We start from the raw sequence: 14,404 nt of genomic DNA on the forward strand, positions 1-14,404 counted from the left end.
CCCTCTCTTTTCTCTAACGGCCCAATGCTGTCGCAAGTTCCTGCCGGCTGCAGCCCACTCCTGATGCATGACTCATTCATTGCTCATTATCATCCCACTCTCAGTTCATCCTAACCATGCAGTCCCCCCCCCTCTCCGTGGCTTAGATATCTGATGGAGAGATGGTTGTGTGGGGGGCGGGGTGCATAGTGGATACCATACAGCCAGTGCAATCCATGCTGCTATTGGCTGGTGGGATGCGTTTAATCTGCTGTGGCTGCTACAGGCTCCGCCCCCTGCGCTCCTCCCCCTCGCTCTGATTGCCCCAGCAGCAGCATCCCTCCACAACACTGTGCCGTCTCGGTTCCAGGGAGAATATCAGCTCTGCACAGGGAGGAGAGGATTAGCCACTCGGCTCATCTGCATACACACATTCCCAGAGAAGCACATGAGCACCCAGAGCTGCTCCTCTTTTGTATAAAACCTGGCACTCCTACTACACAGGGCTCCACTTGATCCACTGTCACTGCTGTGAGAGGATTTGTTAAGGACCACTGCTTTACTTTTTCTTTTTTGGACTCCAGACTCTTTTTTTTTTGTCATTTGAATTGCTTCCCTGTGATGTCTCTGTTTAACTGGGACAATGCAAGAAATATCGTTTGATTCAGACTCGCTCTGAGCATCAAGGAGCTTCATCTTTCCTACTTTTCTCTATTGGGCTTGCTCCATCATCTGGTTGGGGGGGCGGAAACAACAACAGCAGCAGCAGCAGAAGCAGAATGCCATCCAGAGAGTCCTACGAGGTTCACAAGGAAGAGAAGTCCCTGGTGCAAAAGGCCAAGCGAGAGGCCAATCAGGAGGATATTCTGGCTGCAGCCCTGGGGATGAGGATGGGGCCACAGAAACCTCCAGCAGCTTTCTGGCAGCCACTCAAACTCTTCGCCTATTCACAGCTCACCTCACTGGTGCGTAGAGCCACACTGAGGGAGAGCGACCGGACGCCCAGATCTGAGAAAGTCCACAACTTCAAGGTGAGGGCCGAATCCGCTCCAAGAACTCTTGTCAGCTGTTGCATCTCCAATAAGTATTTCATTTCATTTCGTCATGTGGGGCCTGAGGGCTGCTGCTCAGGCTTCCCTTGAGGTAGATGGAACCAGAGGGGGGGACAGATTGTTACTGAGCGGAAGAGGGATTGAAAAACAGAGCTGTTTGGGTCTGTCCAGTGAGCCTTCATCAAAAGGAAATCTGTCGGGCGGTCCGTGGACCACTGCTGTTGGTTTTGAGCAGCAGATGGACAGATTAGGCCGAGCGAGAGGGGAGACAGTGGAGGAGTGTTTCCCTGCTTGGCTCATGCTGACTCTCCTGGTTTGGCTGGTTAATGGGATGGAGAGCAGGGGGTGAAATATTACCTTCAAGGCTTTCAAACTGCTGATGCTCACTGGTTTCTCTCGGCTGCTTTGTTCCCTCACATGTGCTGAATGTTGCTCTTTTCATCAGTTCCTGTGTTTTAAAGCTCCCACAACCAAGGAGGGGTTTTACATGTGCGTTAGTTTAGAATAAATGCAGAATAAGACTTTAATAACATAGTAGGGGAAATCGTTTAACTTCAAAACTTTTCAAAGTGAGCTCCATGTCAAACACATGGATAAACATACTGAGCTTTACCGTCCTCTATATGGTAAAGCTTGAGACATACATATGAAGTGTGTTGTGTCTCCTGTTTGAATTATTAAATTGGATTATGCAGAAATGGCTTTTATTCAACACTATAAAGCGACACTTCAGTTTGACTCCTCCATTTTACATCCCAACCTCTTATATTAATTACTCTAAGTGAATCCACTAACCAGCTACACTTAGACATTTTTATTACCTATTAAAATGCATGACACGATGGGTCAAAAGCAGAATAAAGAATAATTATATGATCATATGAAATAAAAAAAATAACAAATTGACCAGATATGAAAGATGTGATTTACATGTTTATATTCTGTAAACATGAAAATCACTACTTTTCATTACTGATCATTACTCTTCCTGACACAGTGGTCACATGTACAGGGTTGTGGACGACAGAAAATACAGTTTTTATACTAAACGTCTCCTCTGCCTGTGTCTGTTATTGACTTTGTGCAGAAGAACCGGGGGAGCTGTGGCTCGCTCTCGCTCCCACATGCCTCTCTGATTGGCTGAGCTGTTGTTACCTGGTGGCTCCCAGCTCCACACGAGCATCCCGGCTCCTCTCATTGTCTCCGTAGCAGAATTTCCCTGACCACTTCCACCAAGTGTCAAAACCCTACTGTGCCATAATGGCCTGGCCTGCCCGTGCTCGGTGTCCCCCGCCTCAGTGTTGTCAGTTTGAGGATCTGTGTGAACAACCATCCTCTTCCTCCTCCTCATTTAAGATGGCAGCACCTTCAGGTCTTCGGGCCTGTTGTGAGGAGGAGGAGGATGATGAGGTGTCTGTCGAGCAAACCTCCCGCTGCTTTGACGCCGCTCTTCATCACTAACGTCTGTCACTATCCTCCTCTCTTTCGCAGGTCCACACCTTCCGAGGGCCTCACTGGTGCGAGCACTGTGCCAGCTTCATGTGGGGACTGATGGCCCAGGGGGTCAAATGTGCCGGTACGTGATGTTCTATACGTTCACACATGTCTTACATGGACTGCTCGATCCTGTCAAAACATTCCCTCATGTACAAAGTGAGCATTATACTGAATATAGGTTACTTGGTTTTTAATGCATCTGGTGCTGGATTATTCCATTTTAATCCGAAATCCCAACAGTGGCTTGTGGATTATGGGTTGTATAATAGTCTGAGGGACGTGGTGGCTCTATAACTGTGATGCAACCGATACGTTTAGGCTGAGTGTTATTTTTGACCCACTTTTTTCTTCATGGGGTTTGTGAATGGTGCAGATCAAACACGCAGAATAATGGGTTTGGAGCGATGGTGACTGGTTATATAGGATTGTTCATTATTCTTTTTCGGAACGAGTACTCGCAACCATCAGACAATAACAAGCTGTATACATTTAAGCTCCAGTCTCTTTAATATGAGGAACGAATAGCAAACGAGCTCGACAAACAATGAGCCCCTTATTGCATACAAAAAAACAAAAAAACAACTACACTCAAAAATAATTTTTAGCCTTTGTAAATATTTCTTTACATTGGGTGATGGATTAGATATTCTCCATATCCAGTCCTGGGACTAAAATGAAAAGGTCCTGTTATATAAGTCTCTTTTCGTGTCAACCAGAGATTTTCATTTGGTCGTATCCATCTTTAGAATTCCTCTCCCTTCCCTGAATAGAGCGCTGATGCAGTCTGATGTGTGTTTGATGTTTTATTGATGAAACAAAGTGTGTCACACATATCTGAGGGAGCGCTGATATCAATTATTGACGTCTGGGTTTTGAAAGCTGACAACAATCAAAATAAAGGGCCCTCCGTATGTTTGGAGCCCAGCTTCCTCCACTGGTAGACCACCATTCCTTCAGACTCGACCACAGCTCCCAGAATCTAGGCCAGCGAGGACTCACATGATGATCAAATTTGCATACCAAAAAAAGTCCTTTTCCGCCGCCCCCTTTCTTCTTTTTGAATGTGAGAACTGTTTTTTTGGCCGAGTGCCAGAGAGCCAGCCTCTGCTTGAGCTTGTTGTGCCACATTTCCTCATCAGAGTCCGCCCCCCCAGCCTCGGCCCATCATGCCCATGGAGGAAAACAAAGCTGGCATGTCTCTTTAATGAGGAGCAGAGCTCGGAGCGTGGGGAAAGAGCTGCGTTTCCACACACATTAGAACACGGCGGTTTCAACCAAAGAGCTGGGTCACGCAGCTCAACCCCTATTTAACTTAAATATTTTGGAGGAAGAAGGAACCAAAAACAAAAAAACATCCGACCAAAACACGAGCGGTGCCTTGTCTTCAGGTCGTGTCAGAGAGAGACCGGTTTCAACTGGTAACTCAGACACAGCGGTGATGTGTTGATTAGCAGCCAGCCACCAATAAAGCTCCTCTCATCACCTCCACGAAACAGAGGTGCCGCCCACAACCCCATAGCAGCACAGACACAGCTGATGGTGCAGTGAAGCAGCATCCCCCTGTCTCCTGTCTCCTGGTGTCCCTTGGGCCCCTGTCTCACCCTCACCCGCCCCACCTGGGACCCACAGGGCCTTCGGTGAGCTCACATGGACGCCAGGAGCTCAGCCGACTCCTGCGTGATGATAGGATCTCCTCTATTATACTGCCTGTCTCGTATCCTTAAGAGAATCATCTCTTAAGGTAATTAGATTTCTGCATCAGTGAATATATATGCAGGCCGCCTGAATTTCTCCTGGGACCCATATTAATCTCGATGTAGTCTGAGGTCCTGCAGAGGCAATGGATTCTTGGCGATTTTTATTCAATGTTGAAAAGTATCACTTCTTATAAAGGGTCAAAATGTGTTTTTGTTAACGGTTTTGGAATCAAACCGCACATGGCATTTGTTCAACAACAACAACAAAAAAAGCGGTTCCGAATTTGGAGAGAGATCAAAAGATCTAAGAGCTTGAAGAGCTGCCCCATTTTAGTCTGGGAAACTAGGTCTAGTGTAGCCCGCAGCGCCTCTACTGCTGCTTCCACTGCCATTGTGTGTGAGCCTGGATCTGGAGAAGAATAGAGCGTGCGCAGCGGTGCTCGCTGTCCCTCCTCCAGGCCACAGCGTTTCCACTGTTCCTCTAATTCCCTTCATGCATCTCTGTTACAAAGCAGAGATGCAGTCTTCCCCGTGCATCTGCTCTCCACAGGCTTCTCTTTTCCCCACAAGGTGAAACCTGCACTGGTACAGCGGAGCCTCGGGCCCCGTGCAATGGGACTAAAGACAAAACGCAGTGTGGGACACTTACACATGACATCACAACTAAAGCGCTACTCACAGAAATTAATTGATATAATTTACATTTCTAATAGCTGTAAAAAATTGTTGAAAACTGAATTTCCTCACTGGGTTATCTGGTAATTGTTAAATTCTTTCGCCTGCTATTCAAAGTAGGAAAATAAATAACAATAACTTATCATCTGGTTTATAATGGTCCTTTTGGACTATTTGTTATATCTGTGATTATTAAATAGCCCTTTCGAGGTGACTTTGGATCCATCCAGTGCTCAAGGTGAATCCAAGGTCAAACGCATGGTGGAGGGAAAGCTCTCTCCAGTGGTCTCGTGACATTCAGGTGCCAAATATTGATCAGGGGAATTAGCTCTGTTCTTCAAGCCAAAACACACACACGAAAGCACCCAACCAAGTCCAAATGAACCTGATATTGAATTTAAATTTACATAATAGTCTGCAGCTCGGAGATTTAATGACTGAACCCGACAGAATCATTCTGTTGACTCTATTTTCTGGTTGACAAATTTCCCTCCGCAGACAAGTCATGAACTCAATCTGCTGCATCTGTCTCTCTTTGTAGATTGTGGTTTGAACGTCCACAAACAATGCTCCTCTCTGGTCCCCGATGACTGCAAGCCCGACCTGAGACACATCCGTAAAGTCTACAGCTGTGACCTAACCACCCTGGTCCAAGCTTATAACACAACGCGGCCCATGGTGGTGGACATGTGCATACGAGAGATCGAGTCCAGAGGTTTGTTCAGGACACTTGTGTGTGTGTGTGTGTGGTTGATGTTTGTTTCAAATACAGTTTGAAACTGTGATAAAAATTGTTATATCATTCATATAATACATTACAAGCATTAACAGCTTTAAAACTACAGTCTGATTTACTGTAATGTGATAAATGGATTTTCACTGAGGGTTTTAGTTGAAATGCTGCAAACTGATGAGAAGTAATTATGCAAGGAAAGAACAGTAATAATCTTATAGGCAACTGAATACTCACAGTGATGGTGAAATTGAATCACTTTAATACTTTATGTTGAGCGTAAAATGTCAATGAATTTAAAGCATTTGAATAACTTACTTCATTTGTCTCTTACTGGCGATTATTTCTAACATTTCGACCAAATTTAGCTATTTTTCACAAATTGATATTGTCTCTCTCTACTAAACTCCTTGTTTGGAGATCATGTGACTGACAGAACGGAACCCGATGACCTCAGACAGACAGAGGCCAGACTGTTTATAGTTTTCTGAATGTTCAAGCTTAAAATGTTTATCTCAACCTTGGTGTCTGAACTTAACCAGTCCTATTTGAACATCACGATTTAAAACTTATAGAAAGTTATTATAATATTGTGTATTTTTGGAAAATGTAATAATTTTGTATTAAATCACTTCAACATATATCTTTTCCAACCCCTTCAAAATGTATTTGAAAATGGATTTAAATGTAATCTTTATCACTGGATTTATTATGCTAAAACTGGTTTAGTTTGAGTTACAGTAAAAGCTCAAAAAATATATACTGGGCAGGTTGAAGTGTTAAAAGCCTTATTTTATTATAACTCACTAAATGTTTTTTAGTGGGGGTCGTCGGGGGGTGGGGGGGTTGACTGGGAGGACTGATGAGTTTGCTGGTAATTGTGAACCTGTAATGAGGAATACATTAGTCCGTTTCCTGCTGCCTTTGTTGATTGTCTTTCATTTAAATCATTCGGCTATGTAGGAAACTCATCGCTCCCTCATTGTCTCCGCTCTAATATATGTACATCTGGGGCTAAGTTTGATTTATGTCTTTATTATTTTGCCCAGTGATGCAGAAAACTATTTGCATCTGCCCATGATGTTCCTTTGTGTGACATTGTGGACATTTTATCCTTAATTTCGTATGCATATTTAAGAGCGTTTAATGGGATTTCCCTAAATGACCCAAGGCGATGTGTGCAGGTGAATTTTTCTACATTACCCGTTGACAGCCCTGACGATGTCTGAAAGGTTGTTTATTCCTTGTTTGTTCCTCAAGGGCTGAAGTCTGAAGGCCTCTACAGGATATCTGGATTTAGCGATTCAGTGGAGGAAGTCAAGATGGCATTCGACAAAGGTACACGTCTCCCTTGAGTTATAGATTTCTGTCAGCTCAGAACAACAACCCCACGATTGACGTTGCGTGCATGGATATGTTAACGGACACAGAACATTTCAGATTAATGAGAAAGTGACACATTAGTGAGGGATTAGTGTCCATCTGGGAGAGCAGATCCAATCCTGACATGACGCTCTCACGCAGGGTTTCAGTGGCAGGCAGAGGTGACTTGAGGAGATTCAAACCCTGGACGTACTCTCACTCCCTCAAATGCTGCTGTACAAAAAAGACTCCTCCGGTGGCTTGGGATTCAGTAGTAGTCTAAGTGAGAACGAGCCTGTCTCGGCCAAATGCAGTTTGAATTTTAACTGTAAGAAAATCCTGCAGCAGTGGGATAAACTCTTAGCCGGATCCGCATGTGGGATATCATCCATGACAGAATGTCATTCCAGCCCACAGCACTGTGATGTTCAGTCTGCCAGCACAAGTAGGCCATGGCCCACTCCGGAAAGCATGCATAACCGAGGGGAAGTCAGAATAAAACAGGCCAGGCGGATGATAGCAGCTACTCTGCAAAAAAATACAAAATACAGAGTGAGAGGAGATATCTTTTCACATTCCTCAATTCACACTGTGATGTGCAAGTGCTGATGTGAGCCACTTTATGTGTGACAATTTGTTTCTCCATATCTTCCTTACTCCCTCTCACATCCTCACAGATGGCGAGAAGACAGACATCTCAGTGAACGCCTATGAAGACATCAATATCATCACGGGTGCACTCAAACTGTACCTGAGGGATTTGCCCGTTCCCGTCATCTCGTACGACGCCTACCCCAGGTTCATCGAGGCTGCCAGTGAGTCCCAACCTGACAAATTAGTGTGTTAGTCTTTGATGCCACTAAAGATGGCAAGCAGTCGCTATTCAACTTCATGCCCTTTACTCGATGTGGTGACAAAAAGCTGAATTCTGGATATTCTCCGGAAATTATCGGGAGGGGCTGTATGTGAGAACGCAAACATCAGAGTCAGTTACTCCAGGTTTTGCATGACTTTACCTGTCAGCCCTCAAGTAAAATGTCTGAGTGAGCCCATGTGAGAATAAAGTAGGATATTGTCAGGAGGATTCACCGCTAGTGAATGGGCGCGTTGACGAGGTTTCTAACATGCAACAGACACCAAACAGAAAGACAGTGAGATTTGAGAGCGTTTGGTGATGAGGGACGATTCCAACATCGATGTGATGTAAACAAAAATACATTATTTTCACATAAGCATATACAAGTCATGTCCTGCCTCCTGCCTCCCCCACGTCAAACCAGAACAATATCCTGCTGCTTTCTTCAAATGCGAAATGCAATAATAATATATCCGGGGTTCATGTCTGAAAATGCCTAAAGTGTGTACAACCAGAGACTCCAGAGCAGAGGGCTAATTTGCATAAACTCTATCAAGCAGCTTGGCTTCTTCAGACTTCCACTCAGTGACTAATGGCTTTTATTACACCCACAGGAGATAACTGCATTGATTTCTGATTGCGTCCTCTGAGGTCGGAGAGTGTATTCCTGCCTCCCTCTCTAACAGCTTGCTCTTTTCGGTTTCCCAGAGCTCACAGATCCAGAAAAGAAGCTGGAGGCTTTCCGCGAGGCTCTGGCTCTGCTGCCGCCATCCCACAGCGAAACTCTCAAGTACCTCATGGCACATTTAAAAAGGTGAGCTTATAAGGGACTGTGTGAAAATGATAAGAGGGAGGGGGTTTAAGAAAATGTGGTTGGTTTAAAGTTTTTGTTTTGTTTCACTATTCTAGAGCACCTTCGTTATATCCTACATCTAAACAGAAAGTAGATCAACGGTAAAGTTAGAAGAGCACATACTGCCAAGGCCCAATAGACCAATCCAATCGCACCAGATTGCACACACATAGATACCAGTCCCCTTTATATACCTAATGTTTTATATATTCATGCATTTTTCCCTGGGAAATTGGTGAAAGCATAAAAAAAACACTAACCCTAACCCTGCTAAGCAATGGAAATTCCAGGATCCACCCTCACATCCAAATATGCCCCAAAATGTAATGGTGTCTTCTTGGATCATGCCTCAGCCCCCCCCCCCCAAAAAAAATCTCATGGAATTTGGTATTAAGTCGAACAAACAAAAACACAACATCCTTCGATAAGTTTGCAAAATGACCTCAACAATTAAGATTCATACAGTCCTTAGAACTTTATAACTCTTAATTATATTTGCAGGGTGACGCAGAACGAGAAATTCAACCTGATGAACAAAGAGAACCTGGCCATCGTTTTCGCGCCCACCCTCATGTGCGCAGCGGACCTGGACGCCATCACAGCGCTCAACGACATCCGCTACCAGAGACAGGTGGTGGAGACGCTCATTAAGAACGAAGACGTGCTCTTCTGAACACAGATCAGGACTTTTATACAACAGCCCTCTAATCATTCTTTGGTGTAAAGACTTGATTACTGTTTGTATTACACGTAGACTGTATATTAAGATGGACGACAAGATGGCCCCCCCCGAAAGTAAAGCCAAATCGCTTGATCGCCACCTGATGGCTGGCTGCAGTGTTGGTCATATATCCCGCCTCATCCATGTTAGTGGATGGGACATGGAATAACTAAAAATATCTGAAATAGATTCTCTCTCTCTCTATTTTTGATTTAAATTTGTTATTTGAAGCTGTAAGAACGGGATTAAATGTAATGATTGACAGCTGAGACTGACTCACGATTACCACTCTGCAGACTCTGTCTCAAAATGCACAAGATGGCAGCGTTTGTATCCGGGACATTTTGGCTTCACTTCTGGATAATGGCGGCGAAGTGGAGACGCATCATCCATCTCTAAATACAGTCTATGCTTTTACATCTATTGATACATTTTTTTAATGCCCTGTGTATGGACTAGTGCTGACCCAACATCTGTCCTCCCCTGTGCTGGGCGTGGATGATGAACCTGACACTTGTACGTACTCTTTGTCTCCCCATTTTTGTCGGGGGATTTTTCAGAAGCTGACAGACCAGCATGCATGGTGCGAGGTCTTTGTTGCATTGTAGTGGTGACCCAGCATGTGTTAAACATCGAGTAGCGCTGTGATTTTGCTTTTGTCTGATTTTGTAGAAGTTTTAGTTCACATTCCCATCTGCCCCTGCGCAGGTATTTCTGTGAAACGTTGCATAGCTGGATGTAAAAAAAAAAATGTTCTGGGGTAATTTCTATGATGCTGTATTTTTTTATCTCCTGTTTCTATGTAACCTGCAGTGCTTAGTTGAATGAGCCTTTCCTGTTACTGAGTACACACTGGTACATTTGCCTGATTGTAACATTTCTGTTATAAACAGCATTATTTGTGAATTTAATTTTTTTAATGTAATGTTTTTTATAAACAACTTGTGCATGATCACTTTAATTTATTAAACCTTACTCTGACAAAATCAAATGCTTTCTGAGTCGTCTGAACTGTAAACCTGCATTCATTATTTTTGATGGCCACTTGGCTGCAGCAGAGACAAGCTGCATGTTTAAAGTCATGTTTATGACCACTTGGAAATTTTGAGTCCAGTACAAATTTGTATTTTTTCTCTGACTTTGGTCTCCACCAACTGCTGAAGGGAAAATAATCCCCATGTTGTCACCATTCCTATGTGTCTGTGTTCCATCGACCTGGCAACCGCCTTCAAATTTTTAATGATCATTTATTCTATTGTTTATATAGAAAAAAGGAATTATTGTTATCTAATTTAGTTTTTGAATGTCATATATCACATATGGTAAACAACAGTCATGTGCAAATAGACTCTTTCCAGATATGGAGATGCAGTGAGGCAGTGGTGCAGGTGTAATGCTGCCTATGTAGTCAGTTTATTTCAATATGCTTTTATTTTAATAAAAGTAAGTCTGGCAATATTTTATATTCATGGAGAAATCGTGTGAAAAGACCAAAACCAATACTAAATTTACCTCACAACAAATTATTGTCTGTGCAGTCAGAGCTAGAGGTTATTTTTGTTATACAGTATAACAATGGTGGTTGAATCTATGAGTAAGTAAATAGGACTACATACAGTATATACTCAGTTGGTGACCAGCTGGATAAAAAACAACAACAAAAAGAAAAACTTGGGATTTTGTAATATCAGCTGTGTAGGGAAGCTCCAAAGTAAAAAGAGATGTTGTTGATTTTGGTCCTTCTGTGGGAATTGTTGACAAACAAACATACTCAGTCTAAGCCTTATGCTTTAGGTAATAATGAAATATATAACTGTATATAATAATTATTGTAGTTTAAAAAAATTGACATTAGCCACATATTTCTCTTTGGCCAGAAAATGACCGTGGCACATAAGAGTGATAGTCCTTCAGTTCTGCATATTCATAATGACAGGTTGTGCCTAAAAGCCACACGTCATGTGACTGTACACAAGCCCCCCCGACAACACATCAGTCACACTGATTCAGTGTGTGATTAAAAACAAACCCACAATACCTGAGGCAGCAGCAATGTAGCACTGGGAAGACTGTTAATTACTGGATGTATGTGCAAACAATGTCACATCAAATTTATGCATTTTAGTTTTAATTACCCAAAGGTTATGTCTTTCCAGGCAATTTCCATAAAGCAGCCACGCACAGCCGTCAGTGGCGTATCACATGATCCCTACACTGTTCAAGCTCAAATGGATTAGCTTGGATTGTATGTTTATCATATACAAAATTTTGTGTTAAATCCCATTTTTTTCTCAGCAGTGAATTTGGACATATGTCATATGACTTTATGTAGAATTATTATGGACAGACATATATATTTTGTTTTTTCTATACCGTGTTGTCTGCATCTTCACGTTGGGCCACCCCCAGCATTTAGGTTTTTGTGCTTCAATTCCCCCACAGAACATCTTAGTCGCATCACTTCTTGACATTTAATCTCTTGGGTTGTGTGACCACATCACACTGAGTTAATGTTCGCTGAATTCAGACTTGTCTCTTATGATTGTGTGGCAAAATTGGATTTTCATCCAACCGTTTAGCCTCCCCCTCCATTATCGGCCATTTTAAATATATCATGCATTCATCTACATCAGGTATTGAGTCTAAAGGGGGTAAACCGCGCCAATGAAGCTATCGAGCTTTCTATCTGTGATAACACCGCGGTGAATTAATGGTCACAAAATGTATGATGTGGTGGATGTGCCTTATTCACAGTAATGAGAGTAGATCTGAAAGGCTGTGATCCATGAGATAAGTGACCTTTCTCTCTTGTGTTTGCTTGCCAACAGAAGCTTGAAATAATCACAGTTATTTTATTTCACATGAAACATTCGTACAAGAGTAACATTTACTGTATACAGTGCATTTTTTAAAAAAGCTAACATATTTCCATTACATTAAATGCAGCAACACTGAATCTTCATATACAGTTTAAGTGTTCAAAATGATGAAAATATAGGATTTTCAAATTCAAGGAATAATATGCAGTGTACTCAACATTTCTGTATTTATATTGGGATTTATATCATGCAGTATTTATAACTCAACACACATCATAACCTTTTATGTGAAAACTCTAATCCTCTTAATCTTTATAAAGGCATTGTGTGTTGTCCAGTTTTAATCCAGCGCCTGCAGATATCACGTCAACACTTTCACTCACATTCGATGAGCATTTATTCACTTGCAGAGCAGATATAAACACACAGCTTTGAGTAAGAGACCGCCAGAGGTGCTTACATGGTGTGAACTCAGGTGACTGGGGAGGGAGCGAGAAGTGGGAGGTTTGAGACAAATCTCTCTTAATTCAGACGTTGCCAAAATGGTCATTTTTCTCTAAGTGAGATGAATGAGGCCTGTGGTTGAGTGACTGGCTGATTGAGCGGATTGGGGATGTGAGGAAATTGAGTTGCCTGACCCGACACGGGCCTGACGGGGTGGGGTAGAGCAGAGACAAGGGTGGGGGTGGGTGGGCATGGGTGTAACACCTGGCCCTGTGGATACAAAAGGTTGTTTGAATATCTGATGTTATCTAACATCATTTTATTATTCATTCTCAGGTCGGCAATTGGATGTGAGAGGCACTGTGAAAGTCATTCAAAATGTTCCTTATAACTGCATTGTATATTTTCTGATAACACTTTGCATTGTCCTTTTAAAAACATTTAACAAGCCTTATAAAATAAAATTATATTCAAACAGCCTGTGAACATCCTTATGTGAAGCTGTATAAACAGATAATAATTGACAACATATGGACACACATAATTTAAATGTCTTTATAGCTGCTCACAATTATATAATAGTGTTTTAAACATTTATTAAATGTTTCAGTAGTGGTTATTTATGCTGAATGTGAGACTTTAAGTAAATTGTTATCATTCTTAAACATACAGACAATTCCAAGTTTTTTTATTATCAAATAATCAAACAAAAATAATTCACATTCAACAAAAACATATAATAAACACATTTTCCTGCTTTTCCCTCTCATCCAATTGCCATTCATCTTCATTTAAATTCTAGGAATCAAGGTTTGTTAAATTTATCTCATCCTACTTGACTTAAATCAAATTTTAGTGTTTAGGGATTTGTGTTGTTTTTTTTACAAAAATACACATGAATTTATCAAAAAAAAAACAGGTACACACAAATTCATACTGTACATACATAAATCTCACACACAGTATAGTTACAGGAAATGAATCTGGCTTCAAATGAGAAACATGTTGTCCCCACTAGAACTTCCAAAACTTCCAAACTACTAATAATGTTATTTGCTTTATAATCTTGTATGAACAGGCCACCTTATAGTTAAGATTTTACTTCTTAACAGTTGTAGGAAATTTTAAAAATCTCAATTCTGAATAATAGATAATAAAAATGTTCATTGTACATTTAGTATTAATGGAGGTGATATGCTAGGAAATACTATTTCCAGGTTAAAAAATAAACTTGACAGGGCTTTATTTTTAAATTTAGGGTTAAAATCCACAGCTCTAAATATGTCATATAATTGGAAACACTTTTTAAAGAGTCAAAAAATTATATTTGGACGTTCAGATCTGAAGCATAAGTCTTTAATTCCTAACACAAGAGGAGCTGACGGCAGTGAGCATGTGTTGCGTCTCTGCACCTCCTTGTTGTGTGTGGTCAAGTTCACGAAGGGATATTTCAGTGTTGGATTACTCTGGCATGTTGATCTTATAACAGATGACAAAGTATGTGACCCTCTCAAATGACAAGCATTGGCAGCCAGTCACTCACATCCGCTGCCACACAATAACATCGAGGCTGCCAGTGGAGGGTCTGGAGGTTGTGCATGAAGTCAGTTGCCAGTGCTGAAGAAATGTTTTAGATGGGTCGAAGCTTTTTAATTCTCAGGTGATCAACAGACAGCGTGTTGAAGTCGGATCGTGCTTTTGGATTTAGTGGCAAGG

At 41.9% G+C, this 14,404-nt stretch overlaps 1 protein-coding gene across 1 annotated transcript; it reads left to right on the forward strand.

Moving 5' to 3' along the window:
• Positions 1-758: 758 nt before the first annotated feature.
• Positions 759-9,377, forward strand: chn1 (chimerin 1). The gene is made up of 7 exons (XM_061088978.1): positions 759-1,010; positions 2,523-2,607; positions 5,442-5,615; positions 6,894-6,971; positions 7,673-7,810; positions 8,560-8,665; positions 9,206-9,377. The coding sequence occupies exons 1-7, from the start codon at positions 759-761 to the stop codon at positions 9,375-9,377; spliced, it is 1,005 nt and encodes a 334-aa protein (XP_060944961.1).
• The last annotated feature ends 5,027 nt before the right edge of the window (positions 9,378-14,404 follow it).

The sequence above is a fragment of the Limanda limanda genome, chromosome 16 (assembly GCF_963576545.1).
Source record: "Limanda limanda chromosome 16, fLimLim1.1, whole genome shotgun sequence".
Classification (NCBI taxonomy): Eukaryota; Metazoa; Chordata; class Actinopteri; order Pleuronectiformes; family Pleuronectidae; genus Limanda; species Limanda limanda.